Source organism: Mirounga leonina, unplaced genomic scaffold (assembly GCF_011800145.1).
Source record: "Mirounga leonina isolate KUSES-001 unplaced genomic scaffold, KU_Mleo_1.0 Mir_165, whole genome shotgun sequence".
In the NCBI taxonomy this organism is placed as follows: domain Eukaryota; kingdom Metazoa; phylum Chordata; class Mammalia; order Carnivora; family Phocidae; genus Mirounga; species Mirounga leonina.
This window is the reverse complement of record NW_023270415.1, coordinates 44,566,775-44,588,173: the sequence shown is the minus strand read 5'-3', so window position 1 is coordinate 44,588,173 and position 21,399 is coordinate 44,566,775. Positions and strand designations below refer to the sequence as shown.

The 21,399-nt window shown below is 37.8% G+C and overlaps 2 protein-coding genes across 4 annotated transcripts in view; one reads left to right on the top strand and one right to left on the bottom strand.

The window, feature by feature from the left end:
- Nucleotides 1-8: 8 nt before the first annotated feature.
- On the top strand, nt 9-11,418 carry RIDA (reactive intermediate imine deaminase A homolog). The gene is made up of 6 exons (XM_035011599.1): nt 9-191; nt 6,811-6,916; nt 8,675-8,729; nt 8,957-9,025; nt 9,769-9,824; nt 10,837-11,418. Exons 1-6 carry the CDS (start codon nt 127-129, stop codon nt 10,897-10,899), a joined length of 414 nt encoding a protein of 137 aa, XP_034867490.1. The 5' UTR covers nt 9-126; the 3' UTR covers nt 10,900-11,418.
- An 8,439-nt stretch (nt 11,419-19,857) lies between these two features.
- ERICH5 (glutamate rich 5) overlaps nt 19,858-21,399 on the bottom strand; it is a 30,652-nt gene continuing 29,110 nt past the window's right edge. For all 3 annotated transcript variants that reach the window (XM_035011593.1, XM_035011592.1, XM_035011594.1), the window contains one exon: nt 19,858-21,105. In XM_035011593.1, coding sequence (XP_034867484.1) covers nt 20,993-21,105 — 113 coding nt within the window. In that variant the 3' untranslated portion in view covers nt 19,858-20,992. The remainder of the gene's footprint in view (nt 21,106-21,399) is intronic.

The following is a 21,399-nucleotide window of genomic DNA, read 5'->3' as shown; positions in this document are numbered from 1 at the left end:
AGAATGCCGAGCGAACTCGCTCCGGGAGAAGAGTTACTACCCGGACTGGTTGGTCTGGTGAGACGCTAGCAGAGGCAGTGTACGGGGTTCTTCTCTTGGAGGGGCAGCACGATAAAAGGGTTAGCCATGGCGTCTCTGATCAGAAAGGTGATCAGCACTGCGAAAGCCCCAGGGGCCATTGGTCCCTACAGGTAACGAGGCGTGGGGGAGCGCGGACGGACGCTGGGCATGTGGGGTCGGGGGTCCGGCGCTGGAGCCACTCCGGGTCAGAGCTGGGGCGGGCCTCGGGCTTCATCCGGTCCAACCTACTCAAACTCGCTGAACTCGGGAAACAACCCGGGAAACAACCCGGGAAAGGGTCCAAGCACCCGGAGACCCATAGAGCGGGAGCCTGTGCTCCCAGGGACTGCCCCGGACCCGGAGGGCCAGAGCGCTTCGCCTGCCATAAGGGGTCAGGTTTTGTATTCTTTTTGGTAACCATTTTATCAAGATAGAATTAACACACCCATAAAATTCACCCCTTCAAAGTGTACAATTCAGTGATTTTTTTATTATACTCACAAAATAGGGCAGCCATCACCACTATATAATCTCAGAATATTTTAATCACCTCCAAAAGAAATCCCATACCCATTAGCAGTCATTCCCCATTCTTTTCCCCTAACCCCTGGCAACCACTAATCTATTTTCAGTTTCTGTGGATTTGCCTGTTCTGGACTTCTCCTGTAAATGGAATCCTACAATATGTGGTCCTTTGTGACTGACTTCTTCCATTTTAGCATAATGTTTGGTCTAACCCTCTCTTAATTCAAAGGAGTAAATTCCATGAACAGATGTGGGTGTCCATCTGGAGAGAGCTGAATTCTTTTCACAGAAATGCTTAGCAAATAGATGCTCATCTACCCAAGGCACTGAGTTTTACAGTCCGTATAGAAATGCATTGGGATGTTTATGAATTCATTGCCCATCCTCATTTCCCACTAATGAAGTCAAATACAAATCAACAAAAATCATTTCCTAAGATGGCCTCAACATGCTTTAGCTAAATATATGTATACTGGCCAGAAAGTCTACCCTGTGTACATGCATTTCCACTCGTCAGAACTGCTGCAAATATAAAAAGGTTAATTTCTTTTTTAAAAATCCTTTTTTTGGGGCGCCTGGGTGGCTCAGTCGTTAAGCGTCTGCCTTCGGCTCAGGTCATGATCCCAGGGTCCTGAGATAGAGCCCCGCATCGGGTTCCCTGCTCCGCGGGAAGCCTGCTTCTCCCTCTCCCACTCCCCCTGCTTGTGTTCCCTCTCCAGCTGTCTCTCTCTCTGAGTCAAATAAATAAATAAAATCTTTAAAAAATTTTTTTTAAAAAATTCTTTTTTTTTTTCTCCTTAAAACGTCTCAGCTTTAAAACTATTAGATCTTACCCTATGCATTCTTGGAGACCTTTTTCCCATAATATAATTTTTGTTATTTTAAATTCTTCACTAAAGTATACCATGTAAACCTTTTCTCATTCTCCCTTTTTAAAATATAGTATCTGTTTACTATTAAAATAACCACAAATGGAAAACTACAACTGAAACACTTCAACTATGATAGACATATATTGAGTACCTACTATATGCCAAGCACTGCAGAGGCTACAAAAAACGTGTAAGAATTAATGCAGTGTGAAAGACATTCAGGCATGTGGGGGAAAGAAAAAGAAACTTTCATTTCGTGCATGCTATGACAACTAATCTTCTCTAAGTCCCATCCTCATTTTACAAAAGGAAGACTCAAGCTGAAAGTGAACTTGTCCAAGGTCAGACCGTCCATAAGTGGCAGAGCTTGATTTGAACAAGCCCTAGTTTTTTCCTCTGTACCACAATGCCATGAAAAATAACACAGATGCAGAACAATAATTACTATAGCAGGGTTAGAAACAAAATGCAGTGGGAGTAAAGGGTCAGCGGGGTGAGGGATGGCAAAAGAGGAGAAGAAAGAAATTGATGTAACTTGGGGCAGAGGAAGAAAAAGATCTAGGAGGGCTCCTGCAAGAGGTAGTACTTGAGCTGGGTTTTGAAGGTTGTGTTTGCCATCTGTATAGTACTGTTATAAAGTGATTTTTAAATTACTTTGTTAAGGAATTAAGCAGGAAGTCAGAGGGAATGACTTGAGGCATAATTGTGGAAAAATACATGGCATAAAGATTTTTTGGAGGAAGTTTTAGTAATCCAACTACGACTCTTTTTTTTTTTCATTTGCCAAATCTGTGTACCACCTATGTCATAATTAACACTTTTATTTAAGCAGGCTCACTTTAACAAATTTAAAAAGGAAATTTTACAGCAGTACTCTCAATAGAAGACAACCCAGTGGAAGGTAACAGGAAAAAAATAAGCTCAATTAAATAAAAAGTATAATTAAATCCTAGGAAGCTGCTACAGTTGGCTCAGAACCCAAGGCCAGCTCTCTTTGTTAAAACTGATAGATTTCTTTGTTTTCTAAAATTGATATCTTTTCTCCTTCATGTAATCAGAGGATTGATGTCATAACTGCTAACATTTATTGATGCTCACTTAGAACAAGGCACTGTTTTAGGTGCCTTAGTGCTTTATGTACACAGTTATTATGACAGTACTTATTTTTCAGATGAAGAAATTGATATACACGTGGTTAAATAATTCGCCCAATGTCAACCACCAAGATGGGATGTGACAGAATTTGAACCTAGGCAGAGCTCTAGAGCTCAATCTTCATCATTTAGTTTGCTGTCTCCTGCCATGGAAGAACTCAAAGAGAATTGAAAAAGGAGTCCTTTCCTTACTGTGATTCAGTTTGCTTGTGACCTACAACTGGTTTTCAGAGTTGGACTTTGAATCTGAATTGCTGTTTTGCCTCTTGCTAAAAATTAGCTTTTAGCAAAGTCTAGATTGTGATCATTCCCAACTATCTAAACTGGAGAGCATAAACTTTATTTTGTATGCACTGAGGAGTCTTCAAATGTTTTTGAAGAGGAAGTGACATGATCAGATTTCTTTTAAGAGTACTCATAATTATTTGGGGAAGACATTAAGAATAGTTAAGGGGGTATTACAATAAAAGTAAAAATCAGTAATCTTTTTCCTCCTCTGCCCTGATCCCTCCTCCTCAGTCACTCAGTGGTTTTACTTCAGAGCAGAAGCAACTCCTACCGGAAACAAACACAAAGTGATTATAGACCCTAGAGCATACACCTTCCTCAAGTGTGTACTTTGTTCAAGATAGCAAGTATGACACTAATATTCCTGGGTGACTCGGAATCAACTATCTTTATAAAGCTGCAAGAAAAAAAGAAGGAAATCAAATGTATATACCAATATAATAAAAGACAAAACATCAACCAGCTTCACTGTGTGGAGACTTTCTAGGACACATTGTCCTCTTGTGCTTCTTTGTATCCAGAGATCATACAAGGCCACTAAAAATGGTGCTAATTTTCAATATTTTATCTTGAAGAAAATGACACTCCCAACTAACTATCCATATCCTGATAAAGTTAATAGGATATGTTTGAAGAACCATTTGGAAACCAATTTTTGTGCATGGAGTTTGTAGTGAGCACAGTTTTTGAAAATTCTGGGTCTCCTCCAGGATGAATTCAAATGTGTTGAACTTTCAGTCCCTGGCATTTTGATGGCTGGGGTGTTGTCACCAATTAGCTAATCAGCTTAGCACATTTCAGGAATACCTCAGGACAGAACCTTGAGAGATGTCAACATCACAATATTGCATTGCTTTTCATTTTGCTAGCGCACTACCCAAATAGTCATGAAATTTGGAAGTGATAGTCCATGTGGCGTAGATTACAATTTGAGAATTATTACTGAGATGCTTTTGAAAGTGTTATTACCCTATGACCTGGAAATAGAACAGTATACTTTTAAATTTTCTGGAGTCTAATGACTTGTCAGTGGGTAGTAGGATGCCATGATCAGGAAGGGTCAACTATTTAATTATCTTTGTGAACAATCTCTTTACTAATCTATTAAGAGATAACTCACATAGTTCAGATAGTCTTAGACGTCTGTGAATTTTCGGAGAATAAATGAATTCCTTTTTAGTATCACAAATTTTTTGACCAATCGTAATGCATATGGGCTTAAACTGTTTCATGTATGGAGAGAGCTGAAGTTACTTTGCAAAGGGCCCAGAGTAGCCTAGTTCTACACAGGACAGTTAATAAGAAACCTTGTTAGCTGATGATGCTTTTCAACCTGAGGAAAGCTTACACATTAATAAACTCAATAGTTACCTGTTTCTGGGCCAGGGTGAAAGCCAGATAGTTGAGAAGAATTTCTAGACTTTCTAAATCCTATTACCAAGTTTAAATCTACCCTGTTCCACTCTCCAAAGCCCACACAATAAGCCAGTAGGTCCTGCTAAGAAGATTCTTTACTGACAGCCAGTCATTTAAGCTAGTAAGCCTTTAGAGAGCAAAACATCAACAAGAAGTTACTGTGTGCCCACTACGTGCAAGAAGTCACCTCAACCCTGTGCAGCTGGAGACACTAAGACACAGCTCCTGTGTTCAGGGAGTTTACAGTCTGGCACACCCCAGAGGTAGTATAAGAACAGACCGAGCTATGATGTGAGGCAAGATCCTGTACATGGTATAGAAAAAGCTCCTCTGAGGTTCAGATGAAAAAAAGGCTTAGTTACTTGCCCAGGGAAAATTGTGTGATGGTTTTCGGTGTAGTTTTGTTTACAATAACAAAATGCTGGGATTAAAGGTAACTAGTTAAAGTATGTCCATGCAGTGAAATACTACACAACTGTTAAAAGAATAAGGATGCATCCTGCATACAGTTATGGGAAGATCAGGATATATTGTTGAGTGAACAAAGCAAAATGTAGAGGAGTGTTTAATATACTACATGTTGTATAAAAAAAAGATGTTTAGTATACTACATGTTGTATAAAACAGGCAGAAGATAATATATTCATTTTTATTCATATATGCATGAAAAAACTTTGGAAGAATATGTAAAGAAAAGCATTGGTTATCTGTAGGGACTGGAAATGGAGCAGGAGGAAAGAAAGGAAGAGATTTTTCACTGAGATTCTTTGGATAGTGTCTAGATTTTTTAACCATGTGAATGTTCTCTTATTCAAAAAATTATTAAGAAAAAATTATAGGGGCACCTGGCTGGCTCGGTCACTAGGGCATGTGTCTCTTAATCTTAGGGTCATGAGTTCAAGCACAGAGCTTGCCTAAAAAAAAAATATATATATAATAAAGAAAAAACATGGTCAGGAAAATCAGGGGAAACATGAAATAAAAGGAAAGCTTAGAGCATATTGGAAAACACTATAGGGAACTAAAAGATTAGAAATGAGAATGTAGTATTAGAAATGTAAAATTAGAAATGAGAAGATGCTGCTTCTAAATAAGCATGGAAATGGTAAAACAAATTTTACTTCTGAATTTAAACTGCTACTAAGGTTTCTTTATCAACATTTTAAAAATGGTGGCACTTACTGCCACTGAATTGTGTACCTAAAAATGGTTAAAATGGTAAATATATTTGACCACAATTAAAAAGAGAGACAGAGGGGTTTTCTTTATCCAAAAAGGAAAAAAAAGGAAAAAAAAAATTGAATTGATTTGTTTGGCTTTTTTTCAGGTCTTGATGTGGCTTATTCTGTTTCTTGTGATTTTTATCCTAATTCTGAAATTTAGTATCCTCATTACAAGTCATTTCCAAAAGCAAGCACTTTGCAGAAATGAGGTGTAACCTCCCAGATGAAATCTTGTCTGAGAATCATAACTCCTTTTCTTAGAGTGCTCTTGGCATTTCATTTCTGTTATTTTACAGCTCTGTTGAGGTGTAAGTTACATTAAAATTCACCCACTTTTAAGTGTAGACTACTATGAATTTTTGTAAATGTCTAGAGCCATGTGCCTGCCACCACAGTCAAGTTTTGGCACATTTCCATCACCCCCCCAAAAAATTCCCTCATACCGTACATTTGTGGTCAGTGACCACTGACCCAGGAAGCCACTAATCTACTTTCTGCTGCTATTCTGTCTTTTCTAGAATTTCATATAAGTGGAATCAAATAATATGTAGTCTTTAGTTGGATCTATCAGTGGATTTTTTTTTTATTTTTTGTTTTTCTTTTTTGCTGTCATGAATAATGCTGTTCTGAATATTCATGTAAGGTCTTTGGACATATATCTTCATTTCTTTTAGGTAGTTCCTAGGAAAGAAATTGCTGGGTTGCATGTTAAGCGTATGTTTAAGTTTTTAAGAAACTTGCAAACTCTTTTCCAAAGTGTGTACTGTTTTTGCATTCCCACCAACAATGTATAGGGTTCTGGTTGCTTCCCATCTTCACCAGTACTTACTATTATCGGTGACATCTTATTGTGTGTAGTGGTATCTATTAGGTTTTGCTTTACATTTTTCTAATGAGTGATGTTGAGCATCTTTCATGTACTCCCTAGTTCTTCATATGTCTTCTTTTATGAAATACCTGTTCAGTCACTTGCCCATTTTTTATTGGGTTGTTTATCTTCCTGTTTTTGAGTTATAAGAGTTCTTCATATATTCTGGATGCAAGTTCTTTGTTAGATATATGTTCTGCAAATATTTTCTCCCAACCTGTGACCTATGTTTTCATTTTCTTAAAGATCTCTTTAGAAAAGCAAGTTTTTAAATTTGAATGAAGTCCAATTATTAAGTCTTTTATTTTACATTTTGTGCTTTTTGTGTCTTAGCAAAGAGATCTTTTAGCATTGAATTTTGTATTTTATATCTTTTATATACACTGAATTTCTGTTTGTTGCAGTCAAGCCGTGTTAGTCGACAGGACCGTTTACATTTCAGGACAGCTAGGCATGGACCCTGCAAGTGGTCAGCTTGTGCCAGGAGGGGTGGCAGAAGAAGCCAAGCAAGTAAGTCATTTTTCACATTTGGAGTTCCCTTCTTGACTGTTTTTTAATACTGGGGGGTATTAAGAATCTACTTGGCTGATTTTTTTATAGAGATTATCAGATAAATGCTTTTAGAGTTACATACTGATTAGTTTAAGACGGTTTTATGTCAGTAGAAAGTTCAAAATTTGAGGAATCATTTAACAAGCAAAAAAAAAAAGTCTACCTTCCAAGGTGACTTCAAACCTGAATTATTGGATATTCACTCAGTATATACATATTACCAAATCGTCATGTTATATACCTAAAACTGATAAAATATTAGATGTCCATTATCTCAATAAAATTACTTAACTCTCAGTTAAATTATTGAAACCAGATAGCATCTTGTCATTTCTACATGGATTGGAAAAATTTCTTTTTTTTTTTTTTTTTTAAAGATTTTATTTATTTGTCAGAGAAAGAGAGAGCACAAGCAGGGGGAAGCGACAGGCAGAGGGAAAAGCGGGCTCGGGGCTCGATCCCAGGACCTTGGGATCATGACCTGAGCCGAAGGCAGACACTTAAGCAACTGAGCCACCCAGGCGTCCCTGGATTGGGAAATTTCTTATCAGGGCCACTGACCCGCAAAAAAAACACCACAAAAGTAAAAGTCAACATTTGTTAGTAAGAACTATTGAAGATTACGTGTAGTAGGTTTTTTCTTTTTAAATAAGAATGGGGAGTACAATTCTAATCCAATAAATAGAATTAAATTATAATTTTATGCATTCGCCAAGTCATTTGTATTATCCAAAGACAGAAACAACCTAAATGTCCGTCCATAAGGAACTAGTGAAATAAATCATGCTAGAGCCGTACAATTGAATTAATGCAGAAAAATCCCCCAAGGTTAATTGTTAACGTGATAAAACCAAGATGCAGAACAGCTTGCACAGTATGCTACCATCTTTGTGTGTGTGTGTGTGTGTGTCTGTGCACGTGTGCGGGTGTGCATATTCATGCTGGTATGAGCATCAACTGTCTCCACAGGATATAGAAGGAAGCAGAAACAGTGGTCCCCTCTGAAGGAAACGGGGGAAGGGCAGTCCAGGGGGGAGACATCTTTGCACTGGATTTGCTTCTTTATAGCTTTTGAATTTTTTGCCATATCTGTATGTTACCTATTTAGAAGGTGAACTGTTTTCTAAACATAAAAATATCAAATATTATAATGTGACCAGTAAAGTGGAGAGGAATAATGAATTGAAAAAATAATACGTTAAGGAATGAGTAAAAACCGATGTTTTTCCAAAGGCCAGAGTGTCAAGCATATACCTAGTTTACTAATACTATTTTTTGAGAAAAAGCTAAAAGTACTCTTTAAAATCAATTATTGCTTTAAAAGAAAACATATTTCAATGCTCACAGGCTCATACTTATCCTCCAAGTGATAGAGGGTTAGGAACTCCAGGAGCTTTCTCTGTTTCAGCTGAGTGGACGTCGGCTGAGAACTCCACACACTCTAGCACTGAAGAAGAGACGTCAGTCCAGTCTCTTACTCACAAAAGGAGACAAGGTCTCACTATATTTCAAAAAGATTCATTTCCATTAAACTAAAGCCAAGAAGCAATTCACTTATATGGAGGTGGCCTAGAAAGAGTAGAATTGCCTAGAAAAGGAGAATTTTTCTGCAACATAAGCTATTCAATGGGGTATTAGCAAAAATTGCTTAATTGAGTTGAATTAAAACTTTACTATAACATCAGTGCCTTAGGCCTTTCTTGCCTTGCTTCATAGGCTCTTACAAACTTGGGTGAAATTCTGAAAGCTGCAAGCTGTGACTTCACTAATGGTGAGCAACTTGATATGCCTTCACATTTCTGTTTGATGTTTCTGTGGTCTTTTTGAAGAACATTCAGCATCCAGTAATACATCATGCCATATCATCATTGCTTTTGAAAGTTGTTTTAATTTCAGTCCCATTTTAATCAAGACAGTCACAGAACCACATGTTTTTCTAAGTAATATTTTGGGTGAGACCAAACAGCTAAACCTAATAACAATGTATACGTCTTCTAGTGGTAAAAACAACTGTTTTGCTGGCTGACATGAATGACTTCAACACTGTCAATGAAGTCTACAAGCAGTGTAAGTAATTTGGCTTTATTACTGTATTCCATTTTAACAAGAAATGAATCTATTAACCTTATTGAGTGTCCATTATGAATTAAGAGTGATAGGAGCTGCTAAAGAAATGGCCATAGATCCTGTCCTAAAAGAATAGTCTGATTGAGAACATACAGTGACCCCCATGAAAAAGATCCAAGACATTTCTATGGTATTCCCTAGGATAATATACTACAACCCTATGAATTCATTTTCCTAAAGCTTAATATTGTTACACACTTCTCAGGTTTTTTAAGCCCTCCTAATAATTTTTTTAACACAAAGATTGTATTTTTTACTGCTGTGATATGGCCTCAACACCATCTCTGTTCAGGCTCTCAGAATCATTAGCTGGTTAACATTTTTATGCTTTGGTTTCCTCATATGCAAAATGGGGATAAAGCTTTATAGGGTTGTTGGAATGCTTAAATGAGTTCATACCATAATAAATATTGCTCCAAACATAAAACCCCATTCATATCAAACAAGATCGAAGTCTCAAAAGCATGTATTTTCAATTTTTTCCTGAAAGCTAAGACATTTTTAAAAAGTATTCAATATCATAGGAATCCTATGGCAAAATATTTTATCAAACAAATATGAATGTGAGCTTTTCTTAGTGTTGCTTATATCTAAGAATGGACAGATCTGTGAAGCACTTACCAGAGTCTTGATTGACTGAAAACTAAATACAGTGTCTGAAAACTAAAATGAAATTCTTTTAGATTTCAAGGGTAGTTTTCCTGCAAGAGCTGCTTACCAGGTTGCTGCTTTGCCCAAAGTAAGTACACTTTAAAGTGACTAATGTACACGATTGTAAATTTCTACGTTGTTTTCTGAGTATAACAAACTAAGCACTTTGGCAGGAAATTTTTTAAAGAAAAAAAAAAGAAATAATCTCTGCTTTCCAGGATCTTAAAGACTAAAAGGAAATACCCAATATTATATGCTGGGGGGGGGGGGGGGGGGGGGGGGGGGATTAAGAAACTTCAGAAATTTTTTTAATTTGTCTTAAAAATTAAGAAAATTAAAAGTCAAGGCCACACATGAACATGAACACAACAGAATCAGAGGGACTTAAATTGTAAGAGAAAGTAAAATACTAGCTATATTCTTTTCACATATTTAGAGACTATACCCTGAGCCAGGGTAGTGAGCTCTGCAATAAAAAATTTCACGTGCCTAATGAAACATCCAGACTTCCATTAGAAAAATAATCTCAAAACCAGTGGCCCACATATTTTCTCACCATTGATATTGTGGTATTCAAATGTGATGAGAAGCTCCTAGCAGCACAGTATTCCTGCCTACAAAAAAGCAGCCTACTGACTTCCCTGTAAAGAAAATTTATCTTCTATGAGTGGTATGTTTATTGTTTTAACCAGTTGTTACTCGGAATGGTCAGTATTCCCAAACTTAACTAAGGTATTGAGTGTAGTGGAAGGAGCTCTGAACTTGGAATCGCAAAACATGGGTTTGAACCTCTGCCATTTAGCGCAGTGTCCTGGGGCAGGTGAAAACCACCTCTCCAAGCTTCCACATATATCGTTCTCCGGATTGAGGAGAGCACGCTGTCCCCTAGAGCTGCCGAGAGAATCCTGTGAGCTAATGCACTCAACTGTGTCTGACACGGGAGCCTGCCAGTGAATGCTTCCCCATCCTTCCCTTCTTTGAAAAATGTAATGTTAACAATGCTGTATTGCTATCAGTTGTATGTTTTAGTAGTAGGTATTCTAGAGCTCTCTTCATTCGTAAAAAATTACCTAACCGTTGCTTGATTATTTTCCTCGCAGGGAGGCCATGTGGAGATTGAGGCAGTCGCTGTCCAAGGACCTCTCACAACAGCGTCGCTATAAGTGGGTCCAGCGTTATTTAGTCTGGAATTTTAACAATGTCTTCAAATTAACATCTTAATTTTTACAGCTGACGTTGGAAAGTTTATGAATGACTTAAACATTTGAGGTCATTATGGAAATACCATATAATAAGGGGAATGAAGCATGAATTGGGGATCAGATGACAACTCCAGTTACTGGTGTAATAAATCACACGCACACTCATGTTCCTGGATGTGGGGAAAGAGACGTTCATTACATACTTATGCAAATAAATGAAAGTAAAGGGAAATAAATCATAGGAGAGAGGAGTTGTTACTCTTCCTGATAAATAATTAAGAGCACTTGTAATTCAGTTAAATGCTCTTAATTTAATGACGTGAAATACTTAGTTCTCTTGTCAGTTATATAATTCTGCTTTTACTTGAGTAAAATTAAAGTACTGAAATTTGAATGGTAGAGGTAAAGGAGAAGGAAGTGGACCACAATCTTAATAGATAATATTTTTCTAATGGAAATAAAATAGACATGCAGATTTTCCTTGGTGTGATTCTGTTCACTTATTTTTTTTTTTTTAAAGATTTTATTTATTTATTTATTTGAGAGAGAGAAACAGCATGAGAGGGGATAGGGTCAGAGGGAGAAGCAGGCTCCCTGCTTAGCCGGGAGCCCGATGTGGGACTCGATCCCAGGACTCCGGGATCATGACCTGAGCTGAAGTCAGTCGCTTAACCAACTGAGCCACCCAGGCGCCCTGTTCACTTATTTTTTAACAGTTTAATTTGTACATTAAAGCACATTACCTGATGGTGGTGGGGGGTGGTGGGGAGAGACCATGAAGTTAAAACCCCAACTATTTTTTTCTCAAAACTTAATTTTGACTTTGTATATTTCTACACTGTTGTAATAAGGCTATGTGTAATCATTTTGTGTCTGATCCTTTAAAATCTTTTAATTTAGACAACTACTACATGAATACCTCCTTGCTGTAGGATAAATTCCAACACAGAAGTATATAGATTTAGGAGTAGAAGTAGCCTTCACTCACTCTCCATTCCATTTACCTCCCCAAAGAGAAGCACTGCTGAGAGTTTTGAGCATAACCAGCAGTTTTCTGTTCTTTACATACTTGATCATCCAGGTTGGTTTTGGCTTGTTTACATAAATGGAACTGTGTATATTACTCTACAGATTGCTGTCTTCTGTCTTGAAGATCTTCCATATATATACATAGAGGCCTGCCTCATTTCTAAAACGGTCGCAGGTTATCCTTCTGAGAAGATATGCGTCAGGTGACTTAACCACTCCTCCAAAAAAGTCGGTGTTTTCAAGAGTATCATATTACAGCAGTGCAGCCATAACGTTCTTACACATACACCTGCCATTCTTGGGGATACAAGAGCTTGTTAGAGCATTGAACATTACAAGCATCCCACTTATATAAAGATAATTTGGTGACCCACTTCTGAGTTGTTTCATAAATGTTTCAGCTTATTGTAGAAATGTCATGTTAATTTGGAAAGCTCAGTCAACTAAAAGATGCTTTTAGAGGCAGCTAAGACAACAGTTTTTAGAGCACAGGCTTTGGAGTAATCCCAGTGGGGTTCGAGGCCCACATCTACCACTTATTAGCTCAATTACCTTCAGCTAGTTATTTAAGCTCTTAAGCCTCAGTTTCCTGAGAGATAAGAATTGCACCTCCTCAAAGGGATGTCATAAGGATGAAGTAAAATAATGTATATGAAAATTACTTTGCAGACATTAGCATAGAGTAAAGGCTCAAAAAGAGCTACCTCTATTCAGCAGTATTGGGTAATTATTGATTGTATGGAATAATGCGCTAAGTAGAAAGGTTTCTGCTGTTTGGGTAACTAAATTTATTAACAAAGAGTAAGTATGACAACTCTGTAAGTAGGCAGAGTTGGGGAGTATAGGAATGTGAGTTGATAAAACAAGAGTAGGCACTGGAAATTCTTTTAGACATTTTTACATGAAGCAATATAGTATAGTGCTTAAGGGCTGGACTCTAGAGCCAGACTGCCTGAGTTCAAATCTTGTTCCACCGTTTCTAAGCTCTATAACTTCGGGCAAGTTATTTAAGCTCTCTGTTCTGTTTCTTCTGTAAAATGTCTGTTTCACCTATAAAATGGGGATATTGGTAGTACCTACCTTATAAAGTTTCAAGTGTTAAATTAATATGCATGAAGCACTTAGAATAATGCCTGGCACGTAGCTGTGATGATGAGGATAATCACTGAAGCCTTTCCATTATTTGGCAATAAGAAGAAATGAGCTGTCAGGCCATAAAAAAAGACATGAACCTTGAATGCATGTTGCTGAGTGAAAGAAGCCAGTCTGAAGAGGCTACACACAGCATGATCCCAACTCTGACATTCTGGAAAAGACACAACTATAGAGACAGTCAAAAGATGAGTGGTTGTCACGAGTTTGGGGAATGGTGGAGGAGGTAGGGGAGGGATGAAGAGGTGAAGCACTGGAGGTTTCTAGGGCAGTGAAACTCTTCTGTAGGACACTGGCCTGGCAGATGCATGGCATTGTGCATTTGTCAACAAACCATAGAATGTACAACACAAAGAGTAAACCCCACCATAAACTAGAGATTTCAGTTAATAATGTCAGTGTTGGTTCATCAGTTATAACAAATGTACCACATTAGTGAAAATGTTAATAATCAGGGAGACTGTGTGCTGTGGGGAGAGGGAGTATGAATGGGTACTCACTGTACATAAAAATGCCCTAGAAAAAAAACTTTGTAATGTTTCAAGGACTGTAGCAATGCAGTCTGTGGTAGGGTGTTAAATTGAAAGGTTGCCTTTTCAGTTAAAATGGTTGCTCATAGTTAACTGGCATCTCCTAAAAATATGAAGACAGGTAAATCAGCAAGGGACAAATTCCACCCCCCACCCCAAAATGTGCTGGAGAAAATGTTGACAGGTGATGAAATTTGTCTAGGACGACACCTGAATTTAAGTCTTAATTAAGCAAATTAAGCAAAAACCAGTTTATTGCTATTTTACATGAATCAAAAACGCTATATAATTTTTATGCATGGTTTAGATAATAAATACCAAGTCCAGCTGAAGAAAGGACCACCACCAACGCTTTCTGAGCCCTATATAAACCATTCTCAGTCCTATTGTTGTTGCTTCCCCCAAAGAGAGCTGCAGTCCTAAATTTTATGTTAATCATTCTTCTTCTGCTTTTTAGTTTGGCCACATAGAAGTTAGGCATACAAATGATCCTTTACTTTTGCCTGATTTTGAATTTTATATTAATAATGTACTGAATGTATTTGATTTGCTTTTTTCACTCAATATTATGGTTCAAAATTTTTTAAACATCTTTTAATACTGAGTAGATACACAGGAATATTGACCACGCATGCTTCCACCACACAGTTCGAGAAAAAGAACATTCCTATTGCAGTAGAAGACCTGATGTGATGCTCCAATCCTGTCCACTTCCCGTGCGTCTCAGGAAACCAATATCCTGAATTTTGCATTTATCATTTCTTCTTGTATATGTTTGAGTCATTAAGCAAAATGTTTTCCTTTCCGAGTTTCTGAAGTAAAACGAAAGTGAAATCACTTGCATTGTGTTTTGTTTTTAAAGGAATGTCTTTAACATTTCACTGTTGAGTGTGATGCTATAGGATTGTTAATATACTCCTTTTACTAGATCAAGGTTTCCTTCTAGGCCTACTTTGCTAAAAGTCCTTTCTTCCCTTCTTCCTTCCCTCCCTCCTTCCTTCCATGAATATTTAATAAGCCAGATATTGTCGTGAGTGCTGTCAATTTTGAAATAAGGAGCCCAAAATTCTTGTCCTCAGGGAGCTTAACTTCTAGTGAACAGATAATAAGAAAAATGGTAAATTATATATTAGGCAAATTCATAGTGATGGAATGAGTAGAGGTTACCAAGGGTTGGGTGGAGGGTAGTGGGGAGCTCTTGCTTCATGGTTCCCACTGTGAGTGATGAAGAGTTTTGGAAATATGGTGATAGTTACACAACATTGTGAATGTATTTAATTCACTGGATTATATGCCTAAGAATAGTTAAAAGGGTAAATTTTGTTATTTTTTACCACAATTTTTAAAAAGTTGAACAAAAAATTATGTTAGATTGTGAAGAGCTGTAGGGAAAACTAAAGCAAGGGGAGTTGGAGAGTGTTGGCGATTACAAGTTTAAAAAGGTCAGCGGGAAGGGAATGCCTCACTGAGGTCACACTGGAGTTCAAAATGGTGGTTGAAATTGAATTTTTTCTGTAACTATGACATCATCATAGGATTGTTCTCATTCACCTTGCTAATATGGTTAAATACAACTGATCAGTTTTTTATAATGTAGAACCAACCTCTCCTAGAATAATTCAACTTGGTCAATATATGTGTCTATTATATATACTCACACATATATATTTATAATGTATATGCTTTATACCCTCAAACTTACAGTGATACATTTTGTTTAGGATCTTTACATTTATGTTCATTTGTAAGACTGGCTTTTCCCTCCTGTGGAGGAGCTTATGGTTGTGAACATCTATCCTTGAATGTTTGATAGAATTTACCTATTAAACAGTTTGGGCTTGGTAATTTTCTTTGGGGAAAAATTGTAAACTCCTGATTCGATTTCTTTCATGGTAGCAGGAACATTCAGATCTTCTAGTTTTTCCTTCAGTCGGTTTTAGTCATTTACATTGTTGTGGAATTTGCACACTTCATCGTAATTTTCACATTTGTAGGCATTTTTTCAATCTCTTGAATCTGTGCCTTTTCATCTAATATGGTTTATTTGGGCTTCTGGGTGTTTTTGTTTTAATCAGTCTTGCCCACAAGCTTATCAATTTTACTAATCTTTGTACAGAATTGTTTGGGGCTCTGTTGATCCTTTCTAGGATTATCATTATCATTAATTTCTGCTGTTACATTTAATATTTTCTCCAGCTCATTTATAAACCACCTCTTTCTACTTTTACTATCAAGACTCTTACTTGTGACAGAAACCCAACTCAAACTAGTATAAGTGGAAAGAAAGGAATTCATCAGGCTTGTATAGCAGAGAAGTCCAGAGTACAGCTGGCTTTATTTACCCACGTGCACTCCAGAAACTTCCTGGCTCCCCGTCGCTTAGGGGAAGTAGCTGCAGGCCCAGACATACAGACCCCTAAGGCCCTAACCCCAGCACTAAGACATTTTCTGGTATCTCTGGTGGGAGCTTCCCAGAGAGGGCTCTGACTGGTCCAGCTCAGGTTAGGGGCCCATTCTTAAACCAATCACTGTGGCCAAGAAATTAGACACTCAGGCCAGGTTGGGTCTGAGGGGCATAGTTATAAATAGGTCATGGCTTCAAATTCAAACCCTAGAATAAAAGAGCTGGAAATAAAATGCTGGTACCCAAGGTGATCAACTTGTCAGTGGCTGGGTTGGGATGTTGAGTCTTCTCTCCACACTGAAGGAGAATCACTAGATTTTGTGAAAAAGAACATTTATTTCATGTTAGTCTTTCAAACATACAGAAATGGCAATCTCTTCAAAGTGTGTTATCACTAAATGATCATGAAGTATCTAAAAGGAGTCACCCATCTTTCCATGCTATTTTCAGATTCCTTACCTTTCACAGAGGGTGTAATTTAAAGAATACTTTTCTTACGGAAGGACGCGATGAGTCAAAAGTAATTTGTATCTTTCTGTAATAAAAATTCAGATAGAAAATACACCACAAAGAACTTTCACTTTATTTCTAATAACATATTCAATCAGAATTGTAAATATTGAACCAGCAGTACAAAATAATTCTATAAGAATTTTGGCCATATTTTCCTCTACAGCCAATTAATATTCAGTTCTGAGGAAATTATCAAGATTATATAAGAATAAAGACCATTGGTCATCAACAAATATTTACCGAGTGCCAAATTTATACTAGGCTCAGTAGGGCGTCTTCCCTGCCCACTAAAGAGCTTACAGTCTTTTCTCTAACATTTGGTTAGCAGTTAGTATTAAAAGTAATTCCAAATAAAATATTAAGTCTCAGTGTTTTTCCCTAAGATACCAAAAAATTATTTATCATAAATTGTGGTCAGCTAAGTGCTAATATACTTGGGCACAGCTTCTCTCCCTATAGCACTAATCAATATTTACCAACATAGCAAGGATTGTTGGAACATTCTCTAAAACCTGTTATCCCCCATAGAGTCCAATGAGGAAAACCCAGAAATGCTGCACTCAGCCGTTCAATAGACTTAAAGCTCTATTAACAGTTGAACTTTGGCTAACTTTGTAACACTAAAAGGAAAAAGAAGCCCTCCCATCCAGTTATGTGTAACATTTAGATTTCATCTCTTAAAGTTTATATTTTCTGATTTCTACCATGAACATGTATTCGTTTCATACTAAGAAAAAAGTGATTATTTTAATAATAAATCCTTCCTTGTAATTATCACCTAAATGATCACTATGTCACATTCAAGTACCTAGACAATGCCAGTGTTTTTACCTAAAACACTTTTTTAACAAAACTTGAATATCCAGAACACATGAAGCACGTCTGTACTGATCCACTAAATACCTACTATCTATAGTTTAAATAAATTGTTAGTATGTCCCCTCACTGAACTGTTGGGAGTGTGGTGAAGGTCAGAAAAGTCACCTTGTGACTTGTCACCTTGTGGGCCTTGTGACTTCTTACTTGGCACTGGGGCTGAAACTCCTCCCAACCCAAAGCCCCTCTCCAACAGTTCAGCTGCCATAGAAAGTGTCTGTTCTTGTCCTTGAATAATTCTTTTTAAGTGTTTGGAATCAGGGTTGCATAAATCAACTCAATATAATATGCATTACTTTTTTCATAAATTTATATAATAGCACGAATGATATTTTGCTAGTTACTTTTATTAAGAAAATTTTGAGAACCACCTATATTCTACAAGAAGAAAAAATGAGGCAGATTTCAAACCAAAGTTAACATCCCTATGTTTGTCAACTATACTTCAATTTTAAAAAAATTAGTATCGCTAACTGGTTTCTCAGAACTCTTTTTGTGGAAACTGGTGAGGCTTGCTGATCTCTCTCCCCAGTAGTGGGTAGAAAGAGCATGTTTAGTCATGTTGATATAGCACATTATTAAACTGAAGGGGTACCCTTCTTCTACCTTCAAAAGGCATTAAAGCCTGCCTTTGATGTCTGGAGACTTCTTTCATTAGCCACAGAAATAATGATACAGGTGTGAAGTTACAATAGCTCATATACTGCCTAATAAATTTGCTGAGTGGTATTACTGAAATAAAGCTAATGGCCTCCAATTTGATTCTACATGGATTAGTAATCCCAGGGAGTTCCCTAGCTTTTGTTGATAGTAACAACTGAAAAGAGAAATCCCATCCCTGTGAGATGCTCTCTAGGATTACACTGATTCTGTTTCTGTAATTAAAACCTTGCGAGTATAACCAAATGCTCATTAACTTTATAAACTCTGAGGAAGAGAGGAGCTGACAGAGTTTTAGATTAAATGATATCTTGTGAGCAAATGCTTTCGACTTTTCAGACACAGCCATGCCTGGCTATTTGGTGTGGGGAGAGAAAAAGAAGAGGATCATTCTCCCTTTACCTTACAAATGTGGGTGAGCTAATGAATGGCTTTATGATGTCCACATTGCTGGCATTTGTGAAACAATTCACAACTGGTCACCAAATCATCTTTATAAAAATGAGATGTTTGTAATGTTAGGTGCTCTAATAAGCTTTTGTAGTTTCCTAAAGAGCACAGATACAAACCCTATCAAGGTTATTTGGCCATGACTATCCAATGCTCTTGGATTAGTTAAATGTGGAAAAAACATTTCCTTTTAAAGCCATTCTTATTCTTAATTCAAGGCCAAGTGTGGAACAAAGCATTTAAGAGGGATATGGGTGTTTTGACTGCTCCAAGCTAGGTTAGGAGTTCTTGCTCCAAAATTAAAATGGAAAAGGCAGCAAGATCACAGGTTGACCACATACTCCTGTCCTGTGGGTCCCCCGGGGGACTGGCTACACGGCACTTCTGGCCAAGAGTTCCGGAGTCAGACTGTGAGTTTCTTCGCTTTCCAACTGGCACCCTCTGTTGGTAAATGCAAACATTCACTCCCTACTGGGGTTGCTAGCTGGCAAATCATTTGTTCACCATTTCCCTCCCACTTATTTGTAGAAAACACTGAAATGATCTTAGTAGAACACAAACGGGGCTACAATCCTGGGACTATATATAGCATCCCAGGATGAGAGAATCCACCCCCAATGATAGTTTCTCTATTAATTCATTACAAACAGCTCAAGGCTTTTGTCCAACTTCTGTGTTTTGAATCTGGGGCAAAACTGATTATCTCTGCTCAGAGTGAGCACTTCGAAACAGAACGCACAGTTTCACCAAACTGTGCACCAAAATCCTTGGCAATTTTGGAAGAATTTTTAAAAAGTAACTTTCAGTGGTGCATCATTTTAACATTAATGAAATATTATAAATGGTTTTTAAATTCTAATTTCTTAGCTTCTTTCTGCCTCTAGAGCCTAACATTAAACCACAGTAAATTAAAAACAAACAACAAAACCAAAAACAGGACCCAAGGAATAAACTTCACATAGGCAACTAATCTAGGTGTTTTGTTTGTTTTTAGAGAGAGAGAGCATGCACAGAGCACGTGCAGGGGTGGGGTGGGGAGGGGCAGGGGGAGAGGGAGAGAGAGAGACTCTTAAGCAGACTCTAAGCTCAGCATCTAGAGCCCCAAGCAGGGCTCAATCTTACAATCCTGAGATCATGACCTGAGCCAAAATCAAGAGTAGGACACTGAACCGACTGAGCCACCCAGGCGCCTCACTAATCTAGGTTTTAATTCTTATTGTTTGTTGCCTCTGAAATACATTTAAAAGTCAATTTATTTTTTTTAAAAGATTTTATTTATTTATTTGAGAGAGAGAGACACAGCGAGAGCAGGAACACAAGTAGGGGAAGTGGGAGAGGGAGAAGCAGGCTTCCTGCTGAGCAGGGAGCCCGATGTGGGGCTCGATCCCAGGACCCTGAGCTCATGACCTGAGCTGAAAGCAGAGGCTTAACGACTGAGCCACCCAGGCGCCCCAAAAGTCAATTTATTTAAAATATGTTTAATGTCAGTCAAAAGGATAACACCAATTGAAACCCATCACGTAAGTGCAAAATCAACAGCTAATTCAAAATGGCACAGGGAAAATGTATAGCCTTTCAGTATAGAAACGCCTGATCTTGCAGTAGCACCAGAGATTGCATTCCTTTGACAAGGATTTTGTTAACACATTTAACACATCATGATAAATAAGAGTCTACGGCAGTAGACAGATTCAAGGTGAGAAAGTAACTAGATGGACACACTTTCCAAGGTTCCTACCAGCTTTAAATTCCGCAACAGGAAAGAAACACTAGGTATAGTTTGCCCTGACACTGTTGTTCATTCTTATCCCATTGTAATTATAACTGTGTAACCTTACCATCATGAGCTCCCTAAAATGTGCTAACTCTTTTCTCCAACCACCTATATCTAAGGTTTATACCTTCTTTTTAGGGTCTCATTTTCTAAACTGAATAGACCTATTACCACAATGAAGAAAACACCCTCACCCTCCGGGGATCCTATACCCTACTTGTTATTGGCTGTGGCAGCTGTAAGCTTGAATGTATTACTATTCTTTTTTTTTTTTTTAAAGATTTTATTTATTTATTTGACAGAGAGAGACATAGTGAGAGCAGGAACACAAGCAGGGGGAGTGGGAGAGGGAGAAGCAGGCTTCCCGCAGAGCAGAGAGCCCGATGTGGGGCTCGATCCCAGGACCCTGGGATCATGACCTGAGCCGAAGGCAGACGCTTAACGACTGAGCCACCCAGGCGCCCCAAATGTATTACTATTCTAAGTGCCTAAGAAAACTGTTTATAGCTTAGCGGTTTTATGGAACAATGTAATCAAGAACATGATAACCACACTCTTCGTATAAAATACGTAGACACTGAAAGATAAGATCTGTACCCACACACTTCACTCTATTTTTCTCTGTTACAACACAATGTCCATTCATCCTTCTACAACCATGCCAATCTATGTGGCCGCTGAAAGATCCACAGCTTCCCCTGTTTCTTCTTCTTTTGTTCCAGGCCCTTCACTTCCTTTGTCATTCTCCATCTCTGCTTCAACCTTTTCTCCTGTCTCACCTGGAAAAGTAAGCAAAGGAGACATTAGGAGATGCTCATTTGGCATTAACAATAAAGTACCCGACAGCTGGTTTCCAATGGGGCAGTTCCTGCTCTCTACGTCTAATTAGTAAGTTTCTCTGGTGGGGTCAAGAAAGGCAATTGCCCTGATTCTCTCAGATCCTCTGAATGGCCGATGTCACTTAACATCTCCTATCTTGGCATCCCCCTACATAAAATCAGGCTGCAGAATTACCCAAGAAATGAGAGCAGAACATATTATAAATACAAAGTTCCGTTTATATTTAAATGAAA

What these genes read in the sequence shown, in the direction of transcription:
- RIDA (XM_035011599.1), top strand. Translation starts at nt 127, where the DNA reads ATGGCGTCTCTGATCAGAAAGGTGATCAGCACTGCGAAAGCCCCAGGG. An exon ending in GGGGCCATTGGTCCCTACAG is followed by an intron (nt 192 to 6,810) that starts GTAACGAGGCGT and finishes TGTTTGTTGCAG; the next exon opens with TCAAGCCGTGTTAGTCGACA. An exon ending in AGGTTGCTGCTTTGCCCAAA is followed by an intron (nt 9,825 to 10,836) that starts GTAAGTACACTT and finishes TTTTCCTCGCAG; the next exon opens with GGAGGCCATGTGGAGATTGA.